The 15,938-nt window shown below is 48.5% G+C and overlaps 2 protein-coding genes across 12 annotated transcripts in view; one reads left to right on the forward strand and one right to left on the reverse strand.

Moving 5' to 3' along the window:
* Positions 1-1,375, forward strand: part of TSKS (testis specific serine kinase substrate) — a 31,638-nt gene extending 30,263 nt beyond the window's left edge. For all 6 annotated transcript variants that reach the window (XM_077314887.1, XM_077314893.1, XM_077314888.1 and 3 more), the window contains one exon: positions 1,148-1,375. In XM_077314887.1, the coding sequence (XP_077171002.1) occupies positions 1,148-1,328 (181 nt within the window). In that variant the 3' untranslated portion in view covers positions 1,329-1,375. The remainder of the gene's footprint in view (positions 1-1,147) is intronic.
* Positions 1,376-2,909: 1,534 nt separating this feature from the next.
* The window catches only part of CPT1C (carnitine palmitoyltransferase 1C), a 55,725-nt gene continuing 42,696 nt past the window's right edge, over positions 2,910-15,938 (reverse strand). For 4 of the 6 annotated variants that reach the window (XM_077314080.1, XM_077314079.1, XM_077314081.1 and 1 more), the window contains 9 exons: positions 14,966-15,154; positions 14,246-14,351; positions 12,770-12,886; positions 11,166-11,330; positions 10,155-10,289; positions 8,332-8,484; positions 5,760-5,873; positions 3,720-3,812; positions 2,910-3,059 (listed from right to left, as the gene is read on the reverse strand). In XM_077314080.1, coding sequence (XP_077170195.1) covers positions 2,955-3,059; positions 3,720-3,812; positions 5,760-5,873; positions 8,332-8,484; positions 10,155-10,289; positions 11,166-11,330; positions 12,770-12,886; positions 14,246-14,351; positions 14,966-15,154 — 1,177 coding nt within the window. In that variant the 3' untranslated portion in view covers positions 2,910-2,954. The remainder of the gene's footprint in view (positions 3,060-3,719; positions 3,813-5,759; positions 5,874-8,331; positions 8,485-10,154; positions 10,290-11,165; positions 11,331-12,769; positions 12,887-14,245; positions 14,352-14,965; positions 15,155-15,938) is intronic. The other 2 variants (XM_077314082.1, XM_077314083.1) reach the window with 2 other exon arrangements.

Here is a 15,938-nt window from a genome sequence, read left to right on the forward strand (position 1 = left end):
TGATTTTATGATTCTATGAGACATGAAGTCTTTGTAATACATGAATTGACCATAAGAATTTTGCCTAGCACAAGGTAGTGCCCATGGGCTCTTTGGTGTTTGCTAACATAGTGCCCACAAAATGTTTTTAGAAACTGGGTGGGACAATGTGGAGCTCTTGGCTTCTGTTTGGTTGTGCATATGAAAATAACATCTTTTTCAGTTGGGAGTTGCCACCACAGTGCTTATTTTATTCCCTCTCACTCCTCTTTCCCTGTGTATTTTTAAAATGACCCCTCTTCTCTCTGCACTTGGACGGAAGTCCTGTTTTCTACAAATTGCTAAGGCAGGGAAGGGAAAAGAACCTCAAGGTGGCCCTGTTCTCTTACAGAAAACAGTAGAATTGAGGAGAAACCTAGTGCAGATGAGCACTGAGGTATCACGTGGGGATCCCCTGGAATTACATCACCAGACTCCCAGATCTGGCATAGAGGAAATCAGAGGATTTTTCCGGCAATTGGGCTACTGATGTAAACATTTTAAACTTGACTGCCGTTATCTGCTTTTAAATTGTCTACTTGTTTAATTCTGCAATTTTAATTTGAGCATAAACTTTTAACTGATTTTACTGTATTTATATATGTGTTTCGGTATGCCACCCTGATCCAGCTCTCCAGGAGGACAGTATAAAAATCATCAAATAAATGAAATAAAAGATCAAAGTCTCCTGGAGAAAACTGGATGCTTTGGAGGGTGGACTCTGTGGCAATTCTACCCCGCTGAGGTCCCTGTCCTCCCCAGGCCCCACCCCCAATTCTCCAACAGTTTCCCGACCTGGATTTGGCTGTCCTGCCCTCCATCCCCTCCGGTGACCAAAGAGGACCTGGCAGCCTCAGTGCGTTAACAGGGTCAGGCAGACAAATTGCTGCTCTGCCATTGGGTGACCTCGAGCCAGTCACTGTCTCTCAGCTGAGCCTAATGGAGGAGGCAAGAGCGTGTGAGGCCAGACTGAGTTCCTTGGTGGGTGGGCACGAGGTTGGCTAGGACGGCACCAGGGGAGAAGCAATGTGGGAGGACCGGCTAAGACGCAGGGTGGCAAGGCTGTCAGCCGAGATGAAGGAGTTGCCTCACCCTGCCCATTTCTGCCCTTCCTCTCTGTCTCTGCCAGGGACAAGGCCTCTGGCCTGGATTACCTTCACAGGAAGCTGAGCTCCCTCCATTCACAGCTGTCTCTGGCCTCCCAGGAGGGAGCGCCCCAACCAGAAGTCATCCCCATGGCTGCTGCTGCTGCCGGGGCCCTCATGAAGAAGAATTCCTGCCCTGCAGAGTTAAATCGTGACCCCCAATAATGAATAAGAGTAATTGTGATTATACTAATAAACAGTAATGAACCCGAGTGACCGGCTGTTTATCCTGATCCTCTCAAAGCAGCCGGAGCCTAGAGATTAAGGAATTTACACAGACCTATCCATTTGAGAGCCACCCCCAGTCCTGTCCAGCACGAATTTGCTATGGCCATTTGGGAAGCAGAGGACACCAATAAAAACTTGCAACAAATTCCCATTCCCCTTAGACAAGAGGGCGGTAGATCTGCACATACAGGCAACTAAAATCTGGGTATCTGGGCACATATTTGGAGGCTGGTCCCAATCCCAGACACCCGGAATCCTTGAATGCCCACCCTCCTCACAAACCTGCCTTATCCTGATCTAGATCACTGATTTATCCAAATGCCTGGTCCTCTTTGACTGACATCACCTTTCCAAGCTGTCAGACAGAGGCCATTCTTATCACCTGATCATTTTACAGGAGATACCAGGGATTGACCTGGGGACCTTTGCTCTGCCACTGAGCCATGGTTCCCGCTTGTTCAGCAGTCCTAACCTCCACTTGGCACTTGCCATCAAAGACCAAAGCCACCATAATACAGTTTAGGCTGAGCCCTTGAATAGAAAACGAGACCTTTGGCTTCATTCTAATAAAAGGCCTGACCAAGGGAAGCAACTACCAGAGCTTTTGGGGCTTGCCATAAGTGAGAGGAAGCCAGCGTATTCCATTTCAAGTGTATTTTCTAGAGAATTTAAACATGGTGGTTCTGTCTCCTCCTGGTCTATGAACATGCTTCTCATTTCGTTTCCTGCCACCCACTCTCCCCCTCCAGCTGACAAAAGTCATGCATGTCTGCTTTTTATAAGATCTCCCACCTGGTAGTTTTATTTGCATCAGTAATGCAAAAGAGGAAAAAAAAAACACAACCTTGTGGCAAGCCCGTACTCCCTCCCACCCCCACAAAAGTGCTCTGTACTTTTATAAACGCTTCAGAAAATTAAGATGGCTTCCCATTGTATGACAGTATTGTGGGGGTGGGGGGCAGGTCATTACTCCAGAAACAGAGATGGACAAGCGATAAGGGATAATGTCACTCCACCCTTCCCTCAACCTCATCCCAGCTGCAAGACTTCCGAAAGACAGTGGGAGCCATCAGGACAGAATCCTTCCAAAGCAAGAATGAAAAAGGGGATGCAGCCCAGCTGCTGGGAACGCAGGTTGGCAGGGTGTGATGAAGAATTTCTTAGGTGCTGAGAACACTCTGTCAAAATACCCTACTGGAAATCCAGGAGAAGTCAGGTTCCCAAATGCCACAGTTTCTTCTGCTATAATCCGAACCCATCTCCATGTGCCCCACAGAAATCTACGAGATCTGGTTGTCAGTTCCATGCATCAGATCTGTTACCCTAGAAACACGAAGGCACATCTGAGTGTCGTTTGCCCAAAGGTCTGCTGTATTCAGAATAGGGTCCAACTCCTGCCTGCCAATGTCAGAGTAGCAGAATATCCTGCCCAGCTTGTGTGCTTGTCAGTGCTGCCTTTGTGCCCCCCCTTCCCCTCCAGATGTTCCTGTGGATCAGAGAACAGGCAGACCCTCAAGGTGTGTCTTGATGGCACTGCTGAGCAGCCCACTGGCATTTATTCGGTCACTTGTTGCTGCTGCTGCTGCCAGGAGAGCTTTTGTCCAGCTGGAACAAGGCCAACACATCACGCATAGCTTGCTGTATGTGAGATCCAAACCGGTGTGCATCCTGTAGAAGAAAAGGAGGGGAAACAAGGGCTAGAAACTTGCACTGCACAAAGTGGAATATTTTATTTATTTTTATTAGATTTCAAAGCCATTCTCTTTAAAATTAAACAACACAACAATGTCTTGTTCCAAACATCAGGAGATAATCTTGGACCGTCTGAGCCAAATTTGCTCCTATGCAGGGAAGGGGGCTTTCAGGAGTCCATTTCAAGATACCTCATCGCAGAAAGGATTGTGCTACCCCAAGCAAACAGCCAGCAACAGGAGTAGGTCTCGGAGGCAATGGCTGCTATAACCCACAGGCCCCATCCTTCCCTCTTGCACCTGTAGAAAACTGGTAGGATCTAACTTGTGGTGTTTTCCATCCCAGGAGCCTGATGGTTGATGTGTGGCACAAAACTCCTCAAAAGCCATCAACAAAATCTGAAATCCTTTCAGCAAGCCAAGCTATACGTTACAGTGGAAGATCAAAAAAGATCACTAGCCAATCTGGTCTACAGGAGAAATATTTTCTGACCCTCAACACTTGATGGAATCTAAAATAATGGCTTGGGGAAGTAGGGATACATATTAGATCCGGATTCCTGCCCAGCCCTCTAGAACTCCTTATCTACTTTGCTCCCTCATTCCGCAGAATCCAAGATTTGTGGCCCTCACTCACCGTCTCTTGGCTAGAGAATTTGCACGACACATGGAAATTGATGATGTCTTCACCGAGGATGATGTAGGATACCCCGTAGCCATTATCGTCCACCTGCCCAGTGGGGAAAAGAAGGGGAAAAGCAACCTGAGACAGAAACAGGCCACTAGGCTAAGGGAGTCACTTGCAGTCAGAGCCAGAAGTCAGGAGCTATGCCTTCACTGGTGGGCAAACCAATGGCCATCCCTAACTGGGTACAAGAAGAGGACACTGAGTTTGCAGAAATCTGCTCCAAGCTGGTGGAGACCTACTACTGGGGGGATTGTGTCTGTGTACCTGGGGGGGTCCCCTAAGAAGGTGTTGCAGCTCTGTCATAACAAGGCATGCTTCTAGGCATTTTGGTTTTGTAAAGACTTTACACCTGGCCAGGTGCTAATTTTGGTGTCAAGCAATGATGAAGGGCATTAAAAATTATGTGTGATGGTGCCCCACCTGTATTACTTCCAAGTAGGCAAGGGGGGGGAACCGCGGGGACTACTTTGGCCTCGAGAGACCCCCTGCAGCACCATGGCAAGTTATCTCCATGGACCTACCTTCAAGTCATGGGAAAACAGTTATCTGGGTTGTAGTAGATTTTTTTCAAAACAAGCCCACTTTATGCCTGGTACATCTATACCTATGGCACAAAAACTGGCTGCTATGTTTATACAACTTATCTTCAGATTGCATAGGGCCCCAATCAAAGCCATGTCCAATTGGTGGGCCCAGTTCTTTGCCGAGTTCTGGCAGGAGCTCCTGAAGCTCATGTGGGTGGAGCAAGCACTGAGTTCTGGTTACCAGCCCAAAACTAATGGTCAGTTTGAACAGGTAAACCAGGTCTTAGAACAGTACCTGTGCTGTTTCATTAATTATCAACAGGATGACTGGACTGAGTTACTGCCATTTGTATGCGTACAATAATGCTGTCCATGCCAGTATGGATATGGCTCCATTCAAGATACGTGATATAGAGCCCCAGCCATGGGTCCCCAGACCTGTGTGAATGGGATTCGACAGGCCTGGCCGCAGTTAGCAACTAGTTTTAATGTGGCCAAGGAGTCTTTTAAGCAATGGGCTGACAAAAAATCGCTGCATGAACCAGCATGGCAGGTGGGAGATCTGGCGTACACTTCCACAAAGCACTTCTGCTGCCAGCAATCCTAATGCACACTGGGTGGAAAGTTTGTTGGTCCTTTCCCTATCATACGTGTAATTAACAGTGTCACTGTAGAGGTCCATCTTCCTCAGACATTTAAAAACATGCACCCTGTCTTTCACAGCAGTCTTCTCAGATGCACTCCACCTCCCGGCTGCTGGCCCCCTATGCCCAATACGCTGAGCCCTGTCTTCATTGATGAGGATATGCAATACAAAGTGGCCCAAATCCTTGATTCCCAAGTCCATTGCAGAAAACTGCAGAATTTGGTGGACTGGAAAGAATTTTCAGAGGGGAATGGAAGCACCTATGAGCAGTCTCCCAGGCTGGTCCAGGAGTTCCACAAACCATCTCCAGGGTGAAGGGGGAGGATGTTGGGTTTGGGGGAGCCGGATGTCAAAACAATGTATGGTTTTGACATTTGTTCTTTTATTGCTTTGCTCTGTTCTCTGTCCATATAACTGATCACCTTAGATGTCTTCAGTATGAATTATGGCAGTAGTGGTGGGTTAGAAAGTTCATGGGGGGATTTCCTGTCCTGTTGCCTGGCACTGATATCTTTACAACAGTCCTGAAGAGTGGTTGTGTCTCTCCAGCTAAATGAAAGATGGCATTGTGGAATCTATGTGCCCAAATGGACTGGTGGTGGTGGAGCAGCAGGAATTAGGAACTTAAAGCAGGGCAAATTAGGAACTTAAAGCAGGGGAAATTAGTCTCAGCAAAGCTTCCATCATTGTTCTTTTAAATAAAGAGATTTCCCTGCAAATGGAATTTTCTTACTGAAAGCAATCGGCTGAAACCTCACATCAGGCCACTCAGTTACCAGTCCTCCAGTCCCCCCACCACCGAACCCTCGCTCTGCTCACCGGCCCAAATCCACCTCCACATGAAACGTAGTCGGAATGGTTCTTGAAGTCAAACAGCTCCAGTTGCTGGATGGGGGTCTGGCTTGTGGAGAGGCGCCATGGCTCAGACAGCACCTGGCGGAGAGGAGAAAGGCATCAAGGATCTCTGTGAGCATGCCTCCGTCCACTCCCTCTGCACATACTACTGTCCCAGCATAATACTTGCATGGTCATGTAAAGTTAACCAGGAATTCCTGAGGACAAATCAATCAATAGAAGAAAAGGGAGAAGATATGGCAGCCTTCAAGCCATGGTTGGATACACACTTTTCTTGGATGCTTTAGGATGCTTAGGGCTGATCCTGCGTTGAGCAGGGGGTTGGACTAGATGGCCTGTGTGGCTCCTTCCAACTCTATGATTCTGTGATTCTGTGATTCTATATCCCACATTTCACTACCCAAAGGAGTCTCAAAGTAGCTTACGATCACTTTTCTTTCCTCTTCCCACAACAGACACCCTGTGAGGTAGGTGGGGCTGAGCTCTGACAGAACTGCTTGTGAGAATAGCTCCAACAGGACTGTGATGACCCGAAGGTCACTCAGCTGCCTGCAAGTGGAGGAGCAGGGAATCAAACCTGACTTGTCAGATTAGAAGCTGCTGCTCCTAACCACAACACCAAGCTACCTAGTGATTCTAGTCTATATTAAGACATGTGGATACAAAAGAAGCAAGTAGTCTGGATTTAGTTATTTCTGTTTATCATTTAGCATGTGTGTAATGTAGCCAGGGTAGCCTAAGATTGTCTGGCTGCCAGGCAGGAGACATTCGGGGGCAGTTTGCCATTGTCTGCCCCCACGTCACAATCCTGGTGTTTCTTGGAGATCACCCTTCCAAGTGCTGCTTGATTTCTGAGATCTGATGGGATGGAGCTTGACTGGGCTACCCAGGTCGGGCAGGTAGTCTGGTGCACAACATATATAATGCCAACATAGTGTGCAAGGATACAGAGGCCTGAGGGGAAGGGGCATGTCATGGTGGGTAAAGACAGAAGTGCAAGAAAACTCTGTAGACAATGTGTGCCTCTGGGAAAGGACTGGGATGCAGTTGGGTGCATAGCTTTGAAGAGGGGATTGGTAAGGAGGAATCGGTGTGGGGGGGGGGAAGAATCCAACCTCCACCAGCCACTGGCTTTCTCTTGCCAGTGAATTTTCACTTCAGGGCTCCAAATAACTCACGATCACAGACATTCAAGGCATATTGCATATTCTTACTATTTTTATGTGATTTTACTTTTTTTCCTCATCAGACACATCAAGTTCCCTAGTACAGCAAACACTGGCAGGGGCTCATGGGAACTGTAGTCCATGGACATCTGGAGGACCACAGGTTGACTACCCCTGCCCTAGTAGAAAGGTGATAAATGAAATAAATTTAACTAAGTTACTAACTTCAGGGCAGGCAGCATGGTCTAGCCCAGGGGTAGTCAAACTGCAGCCCTCCAGATGTCCATGGACTACAATTCCCATGAGCTCATTGGGAAGAACAACCTAGAAAACTCCTCACCCCCCAAAATCTCCCAGGTTTCTTGGGCAGGTTTCTCTCCTTCCAACTGACCTAAACATTCTGTCTCCTGGAGCTCAGTCCTCATTGGTTAATTCACAAAGTCACATTTCTCTAGCTCACCTGCAGAGGACCCTATGTATGTAGGGGCACCAGCCCTCTCTGCCTGGGTTTGCTCCCTCCATGATTAGCAAAGGGGCCAACCGCTTTACTGTGAGATAGAAGGGTGCTTAGATACAGATCCCTGGGAGATGGAGCCCATGCTTATTAGGTAACTTAACAAGAAGGGGGAAGAGAGAGAGGGGAGATACTAGTCAACACAGCTTTGGTGAACAAAACTTCATGGTTTGATGGAAAAAACCTGCATAAGATGGTAGGGGGGCAGAGAGGCTGGTATTCTGTTTCCTGGTTGGCTCAAAAGACAGTCTGGGAACAGAGGAGTCTGTGCTTTCTCTGCCTTAGAGAGGTCTGTGCGCTGTTTCAGTAGCCTTGTTCTCACATATTTAGAATCATAGAGTTGGAAGGGGCCATACAGGCCATCTAGTCCAACCCCCTCCTCAACGCAGGATCAGCCCTAAGCATCCTAAAGCATCCAAGAAAAGTGTGTATCCAACCTTTGCTTGAAGACTGCCAGTGAGGGGGAGCTCACCACCTCCTTAGGCAGCCTATTCCACTGCTGAACTACTCTGTGAAAAATTTTTTCCTGATATCTAGCCTATATCGTTGTACTTGAAGTTTAAACCCATTACTGCGTGTCCTCTCCTCTGCAGCCAGCAGAAACAGCATCCTGCCCTCCTCCAAGTGACAACCTTTCAAATACTTAAAGAGGGCTATCATGTCCCCTCTCAACCTCCTTTTCTCCAGGCTGAACATCCCCAAGTCCCTCAACCTATCTTCATAGGGCTTGGTCCCTTGGCCCCAGATCATCCTCGTCGCTCTCCTCTGTACCCTTTCAATTTTATCTACGTCCTTCTTGAATTTATACTCAGACCCAAACTGGTGCCAAACAAAACCGCTGGCCAATAGGACATACCTCACGCAGGAAGGGAGAATCCAGGCAAAGATATTTGGAGACGACATAGAGGCAGAAGAGATGGCGATCAATGCCCTTGCCCGTCATGGCCTGCCTGTAAAGGTTCTGGTGTTTTTCAGCAGCCACGCGGAACAAACGGAGCCTCGTGCCAATCTGGGATGAGAGATGATGGATGATATGGCTGATGTTTTGCCCATTCTCAGTTTCATTGGTATTTATACCCTGCTTTCTCACCACCAGCAGGAATCCAAAGCAGCTTACAATGTTTTCCTCTCCTCCATTTATACCTCACAACAAACAGTCCTGTGGAGTCAGGCCAAGAGCACATGTCTGTGCCAAGGACACCCAGTGAGCTTTCAGGGCAAAGAGGAGATGCAGACCTGGGTTTCCCAGACCCCAAGCCAGCACTCTAACCAAGACACATTACTCTTTATCTATTTAGCAACTTTTAATTAACCTCCTTATCAGCCCCAATACATAAGTCTCAATGGTAGGACGAAGACACAGCCAGCCCAGGACGGCAGACAAAGATCCCTTCTGGTGTCTCAGACATCACAGGAAAACAAATCTATGAACACTTTAGGATGACTATAATAATTGGTTCTCCCTACATGTACCGTGCATTGCCCCCTCCCCTCCAAATTCCATTCCATAGATTTATAACTCCTACCAAGGGCCTCAAAATGGCATACCTCTCCAATCCCTGTTTAACCTTGCAAGAACCTTAGGTGGTGCCAAAAAGGTGCTGAATTTATAGCTGAACCCAAGGGGTTTGGCACAGCTCACTTTTTGTCCCACTCTTGCAGTCTTGGGAAGCCAATGAAGCTGTATCCATGAAGCTGTAACCTGCTACACACAGCCCTTCTGAGCCTTGACTGGAAGTGCAGGGGAGAGGGGGCATGAGCATGCTGACCCTGCCTCATGCCTCTGTGTGACTGCTGGCTCATGGCCAAGGTTGCTGCTGTACGGAAGCAAGGTCCAAGTGGACACTCCTTTCCTGTGACTGGGGATGTTGATGCTGAACACTGCTGATCACGGACGGGAGCACATGCCTACATGCTGCCTCCACACCAAGGCACCAGGTTCTCACTCCAGTGATCGCATAGGGGCAGGGGCAGGGCCCGTTTGCTCTTGCTGGCTCTCCCTCTCTGCATGTTCACAGGGATCGAGGGTAGGACGCAAATGGTGTCAGTGCAATTGTGCTAATCACCATCTGCATTTCCCTCTAATTATCCAAGTCCCTAGTCAGCTTGGTGTAGTGGTTAGGAGTGTGGACTTCTAATCTGGCGAGTTGGATTTGATTCTGTGCTCCCCCACGTGCAGCCAGCTGGGTGACCTTGGGCTTGCCATGACACTGATAAAGCTGTTCTGACCGAGCAGTGATATCAGGGCTCTCTCAGCCTCACCCACCTTACTGGGTGTCTGTTGTGGGGAGAGGAAAGGGAAGGCGACTGTAAGCTGCTTTGAGCCTTCTTCGGGGAGAGAAAAGCAGCATATAACTCTTCTTCTAGTCCTCATGAACACAGTCCTTCTTGGACATTGGCAGGGGATGAAGGGGTAGAGTTGACAGATCCAGTTTGGGAAACTCCTGGGGATTTGGGGGTGAGCCTAGGGAGGACAGAGACCTCAATGGGGTTCAGTACCATGGAGTCCAACCAACAAAGCATCCATTTTCTTCAGGGGAACTGATGTCTGTAGTCCGGAGAGGAGTTGTAATTCTAGGGGATCCCCAGGTCCCCCCTGGAGGCTGGCACCCCTTGGCCAAGGCAAGAATTTGGGACTATGGCTTTCCTTTGCAGCCTCACTCAGATTCTGGGACTCACATTTTGGGTGGGATCCATCATGGCCCTGACAAAGTTGCAGGACTCGATGGTGCACGAGCGAACGGTTTCTGTGCGGCCCTCCCGAAAGAGGCGTGTCATGGATGCTTCATAAGTGAGGCAGAACTTCTTCTTGTCCTGGAAGAGCAAGAGGAAGAAATGCTTGTTAGGACAGAAAAGAACCACAGCTGAGAACTGAATCAAGGTAGCCCCCCAGGGATGGGGCTTTTCCCCTCCCTCTTTGAATTGTAAGACATGGAAGGCAAGAGCAAGCAGAATAATACCCCAACCACTGCAGGCTGGAACTCAGCTGCTGTCATTATATACTCCTAGATAGATGCCGATCAGCTCATTCTCCCATGCGTTCTCAGAACCCACCCATTCATAAAATGGTGGGAAGAAACACACCGATTCATAGAATCCCAAGAGCATAAGAGCCCTGCCAGAGCAGACCAGGGTCCATCTAGTCCAGCATTCTGGCTCACAGTGGCCAACCAGGTCCTCGAGGCTGAGGATTTCCCCTGATGTTGCCTCCTGGCTCTGGGATTCACAGGTTCAGTGCCTCTGAATGTGGAGGCTCCCCTCAGTCGCCATGGCTAGTAGCCACTGATAGACTTATCCTCCATGAATCTCTCTAATCCACTTTTAAAGCTGTTTCTTCCTGTGGCCATCACTACCTCCTCTGGCAGTGAATTCCACATTTTCATCACTCTCTGTGTAAAGTAGTATTTCCGTGACTAATTTAGACCACAAGAATTGAGCAGGTGCTCTAATGACAGAAGTTTTCAAAGAACAAATACTTCCAGTTGACTCCTAGTCCCAAAAACCTCCCCAGAACTACTGGACAGTGTAGCCTCTACGAAGAGCCATTCCAAATTCCAGTTCCAGACATTGGTTACGATGCTTTCAGGACCACCCAACTAACTGATGGCTCACGGCCTTGACCATCCATCATGAGGCTGTGCTCAGGTGCCTGCCCGTCAGCCATGTTCTTGCGCGCCTCAAGCATCATACCCGAAAATGAGCCAGTTGCAGGGCGAGTTGGATGAAGCCATCTGGACTGCAGCGGCATTTCTTGATCATGCCTTTGCCAAACTCTTTGAAGGGAAAGATGTAGAAATCAATGTCCTTGGCCAGAGCCTGGGCCACAGAGAAGGACTGCTGGATCACGTGTTCGCACTGTGGGCAAAGGGGAGCAGAAGGCAGTCATAGCACACAGCAGGAAACAGGAGACGACCTTATAAAATACCATTTACCACAACCCTCTTTGGCTGGTCAGGTGCCAGTTGCCATTGCTGAGGATGGGTGTTGGCTGCGATTCTGCAAGAAACCTGTCAGTTTCTTGAGAGTATCTCCCTTTCCAAAAATGCAAGATTCTAGCACTCATAGAATCAAAAATGCACTTGACATTATGTAAACAATGCCTGATAAATCTCAAAAGTCAAGAGAGGACCAGATAAGATTTCCAACATGTTGATTGGAGTGCATCAGAAAGAAAACAGGAGATACAATAGGAAACTGTTTATTGCATCAAGCTAAAGGCCAATGCAATCAATCACAAAGAAGAAAAAGTTCTTTCATCATTATCAAATGCTCAGGGATCTGGATAGTGACCACTGCATGGAGGATGCTGGAACTTCAGTCTCCCCACCATGCCCAAACCAGCAAGTCTGTGCTAGATCAGTAATGAGAAAATAGTAACATTATTCAACAGCATTCTCTAGCCCAGGGATAGTCAAACTGCGGCCCTCCAGACGTCCATGGACTACCATTCCCAGAAGCCCCTGCCAGCATTCGCTAGCAGGGGCTCCTGGGAATTGTAGTCCATGGACATCTGGAGGACCGCAGTTTGACTACCCCTGATCTAGCCCCTCCTACATTGCCAAGAGCGACATCTGGCCCACCCATGCGCCCTCCAGCTCAGCTGGTCCGGGGCTATGGGCTGGGCTGTCACCAATATGCGGATGACACCCAGCTCTACTTCCTAATGGACGGCCGGTCAGACCCCCCACCACCCGGAATACATTTGCCAGCTGTTTGGAAGCAGTGGCTGGATGGCTCAGGCAGACTCGCCTGAAACTCAATCCCTCCAAGACCAGTCTGTTTCCAGGTCAAGTTCAAGGTTTTGGTATTGACCTCCCGGAAAAGCTAAGGGGGGCCCTGCTGGATTTGTCAACTTTCCGCAGGGCCTGCATGACGGAGCCCTTCTGCCAGGCACATTCCCCTATGTCCATTTGATTGATCTGACACCTCACTCCCACCAGCAGGACAACAGGAAGGTTGGCCCCTGGCTGGACGAGGGAATGAGACAGTGAGTGGGTTTTAGCCTGCCACCTTAGTAGTAGTAGTAGTAACATTATTAAGGGAAATTACAGGGTCTTATTGTGTTTTATTCTTTTATTGTCTGTAAACCGCCATGAGCCCAGTTGGGAACAGTGGTATATAAATCCAAAAATAAATTAAAATTAAATTAAAATTAATAAATATAAATTAGCCTTGCTTTTGTCTTGTCATGTCCCTTCTTCTCTGCTTCCTCTTCCAAAGCCAGACATCCTCACGATGACACATACCCTGGCTCACATTGTCCCAATTCTTCTGCGTCCACCACCCTATCTTACCTCTGGTGGGATCTCCCATTGCAGTTTTTGGGGTGGCGGAATGCCAAGTTCAGTGCTGCCCTTGCAGTTCCCGTTGGCATCATAGCCCAGCTGGAAGGAATCAGTGGCCAGGGTGTACTGGGAAGGAAGCAAAGTCAGAGGAGAGACAGCTGAACTTTTGCCACCCCTTGACTTGGGGTTCAGTGACACACGGCTGACGATTCCTTCCACATTTATTTTAATAGAACTTTCCCCTCTTGTGCAAATTTAGCTGCCAATCCTACCGAACTTTTGTTTGAGCTATTTAGGGCTCTTTAGATGATCCCAAGCTTCGGAAAGCTTTCCTGCAAGCAAGAACTAATTCTTTGCCTTCAGTGACTTTATGTGACAGAGAGTCCAGAGAGTCCATTATTCAGAAAGGTTATGTAGATGCAGCACCAGTTGTCCTGATTTCCTGTCTCATATAATTCTGGACTGTCATCTTTATAAATAACTTATGAGAAAATCTTATAAAAACCACTGTTTTGACACCTTGCTTAAATAACCAGAAACTAATTTAGAAACTATTAGCTGACCAAGACTACAAGGTCACAGAGAAGGTGGCTATTTTTTTGGCAATAGTATCCAAACAATAGAAATCTAGTTGTAAAAGGACAACTATACTGATATGTCCTGAGACTGTTCAAAATACTGGGGCTGCATTTGTTATTAATATTTAGTAATTTTATGCCAATAAAGGGGTTGAATTGATTGATTGAGTTATGAATGACTTTATGAAAGAGGGAGGACTTCAGCCCTTTCCTTCCCTGACCTTTTGTCAGTGGAAAAGGCTACTCTCCATGAATTGCTGTTGCCTCACTAGGGGGGGGGACTTGGTAGCCACAGTTTTCCCACAGGAGCCGGGAGAAGCAGCTCAGAAGTGGCTTCTTCCAGCAAGAAAAAGAGCAGGAGAGGAAAGAGTTAAAGTTTCCCTCTCTTTGCCTGAACAAAGCAATCCTGGAAGCTGAAAACTTGAACTCATTCCCAGGATCCCTATTGAATAGCAGGTTCAGTAACATGCAGAGTTGCTCGTATGCCAAAACACTGGCTCTTTACTGAATGCACACAACTGAACTGGACTCAACAGCCCACCACTGAAACTTATATACAGTTGAGGGGTCTTGCCAAAGCCTATGGTTGGCTCTAGTTGAAGCCCTCAGATTGGACAACAACCAATAGCAGGCTTGATCCTGCGTGCCAGCTAATAGCAATCATGCATTCCCAATGCCATAAGTAAGATCGCCGCTCCAGGTCTCCGCTAAGCTACATACACAACAGTCCCTTTCCCTAATACAAACCACACTCCCTTTTCCAGAGCCCAGGGCAACCTGACCCCAAATGATGCATTGATCACATTTATATCCCACCTTCACAAAATGTAACAATACATATGAAGGAATCGCAAGAGGCTGGCAAACAGATGAGCTGCAACCCTGCTCCATTTCAGAAAGGCCATACCTCCCAGAGGTGTCCGACGACAGGGGCATCGGCCCAGGAGTGTTCGGCATTCAAGCCGGACTTCCCGTTGCGATAAACTATCAGCGTGAAAGATTTGTCAAACCACCTGTTGGGAAAGAACCTGGAGATGTGATTCTTCTCACAGCAAAGCCATTCCTGATGAGTTCCCCAAACATCATCAGAGTCTGCGAGACACGAACCAGGCTGGGGAAGCAGTAGTGGGACGGGTAGCCTGCTCTGGGTTATGCCATCTGAACTGCCCAAGAAGCAGCAGTAGCAGCACTCATAGGATTGCCAATCTCCAGGTGAGGCCTGCAGATCCCTTGGAATTACAGACTATAGATCCAGACTACAGAGATCAGTTCCTTTGGAGAAAATGGAGACTTGGGAGGGTTGTCACCTTTGGGTTGGGACTTTGGGACCTAGGGACTTTGGCTGTGGATCTGGTAGCAGCTGGGATTTGGCAAGGGGAGGGACCCCAGTGGAGTAGAATGCTATGGAGTCCACCCTCCAAAGCAGCCATTCTCTCCTAGAGATGAGCTCTAAGTCCAGAGGGTCTCCAGGTGGGACTGGCATCCCTAACTGTGGCATTGGAGCCCTTTGATATTCCTGTTCTCCCCAGGCTCCTTTCCCAAATCTCCAGGAGTTTCCTAACCTGGCCACTCTACCCCCCACCCGCTGCCAGTGGCCAAAAGAGACCTGGCAACCCCAAGCACTCACCTGTCACAGCAGCGTCCATGTAGCAGGGACTTGGCATAGGCGTCCAGCGCCTGACCTGGATTGGGCCCCTGAAGCCCTTGTTCACTGGTGTCCAGGGTGACAAAGAAGGCAGCTTTTTCCACTATGTTGAGAGACTGCTGGTTCTTCCCTGACTGGAAGTAGGTTTGGCGAGCCCGGGCCCAGGGGTCTCTGCAAAGAGCAAGACAGCCAGGAGACCTCGTGGGGTTTGGTGGTTAGAATGCTGGACCGTCCCGGGAGACCTGGGGAGGCTTAGGCAGCTTGGGAGACCAAATGCATACTCAGCCATTGGGGGTCATTGATCTCACAAAGTTGGCAGGATAAAAGACTGTGACCATGATCACCTAGGGTTGCCAGGTCCTCCCTGGACACTGGGGGGTTTAGGGGAGTACATTGGCCAGTTTTAAGTTGGGAAACTCCTGGAGATTTGGGAATGGAGCTTGGGGAGGACAGGGACCTCAGTAAGGTACAATGTCACACAGATCACCTTTAAAAGCATCCATTTTCTCCAGGAGAACTGATCTCTGTAGTATGGACATGAGCTATAGCTCATCTATCTTCCAGGGGATCTCCAGGTCCCACCTGGTGACCAGCATTGCTGCAATCAACATATCCTGCTCTGAGCTCCATGGACAGAATACTGGCCCTCTGTGGAGAGGCCTACCTGTCATACAGATGTCTGTTTGGGTTTGAAATGAAGGGTCTTCCTTCCTCAAGTCACAGGAGGAGCCAGCCTACCCCTTCAAACACTGCTAGGGAGGCTCCAGTCAAGCAGGAATGAGTGGGGGGGGGGGGTTAGGGCTAGAGTGAGCCTGGTGCAATATGTCCTGTGGAGTTACGAGGATGCAGTCATCCCACCAAACCTCCTCTAAAGGTCCAAGGCCTTGTTCACTTCAAAACACCTCCTATTTTATTGTGGGCGTAAAAAAATAAATCTACCGACGAAGAACATCCA

Source organism: Paroedura picta, chromosome 16, assembly GCF_049243985.1.
Source record: "Paroedura picta isolate Pp20150507F chromosome 16, Ppicta_v3.0, whole genome shotgun sequence".
In the NCBI taxonomy this organism is placed as follows: Eukaryota; Metazoa; Chordata; class Lepidosauria; order Squamata; family Gekkonidae; genus Paroedura; species Paroedura picta.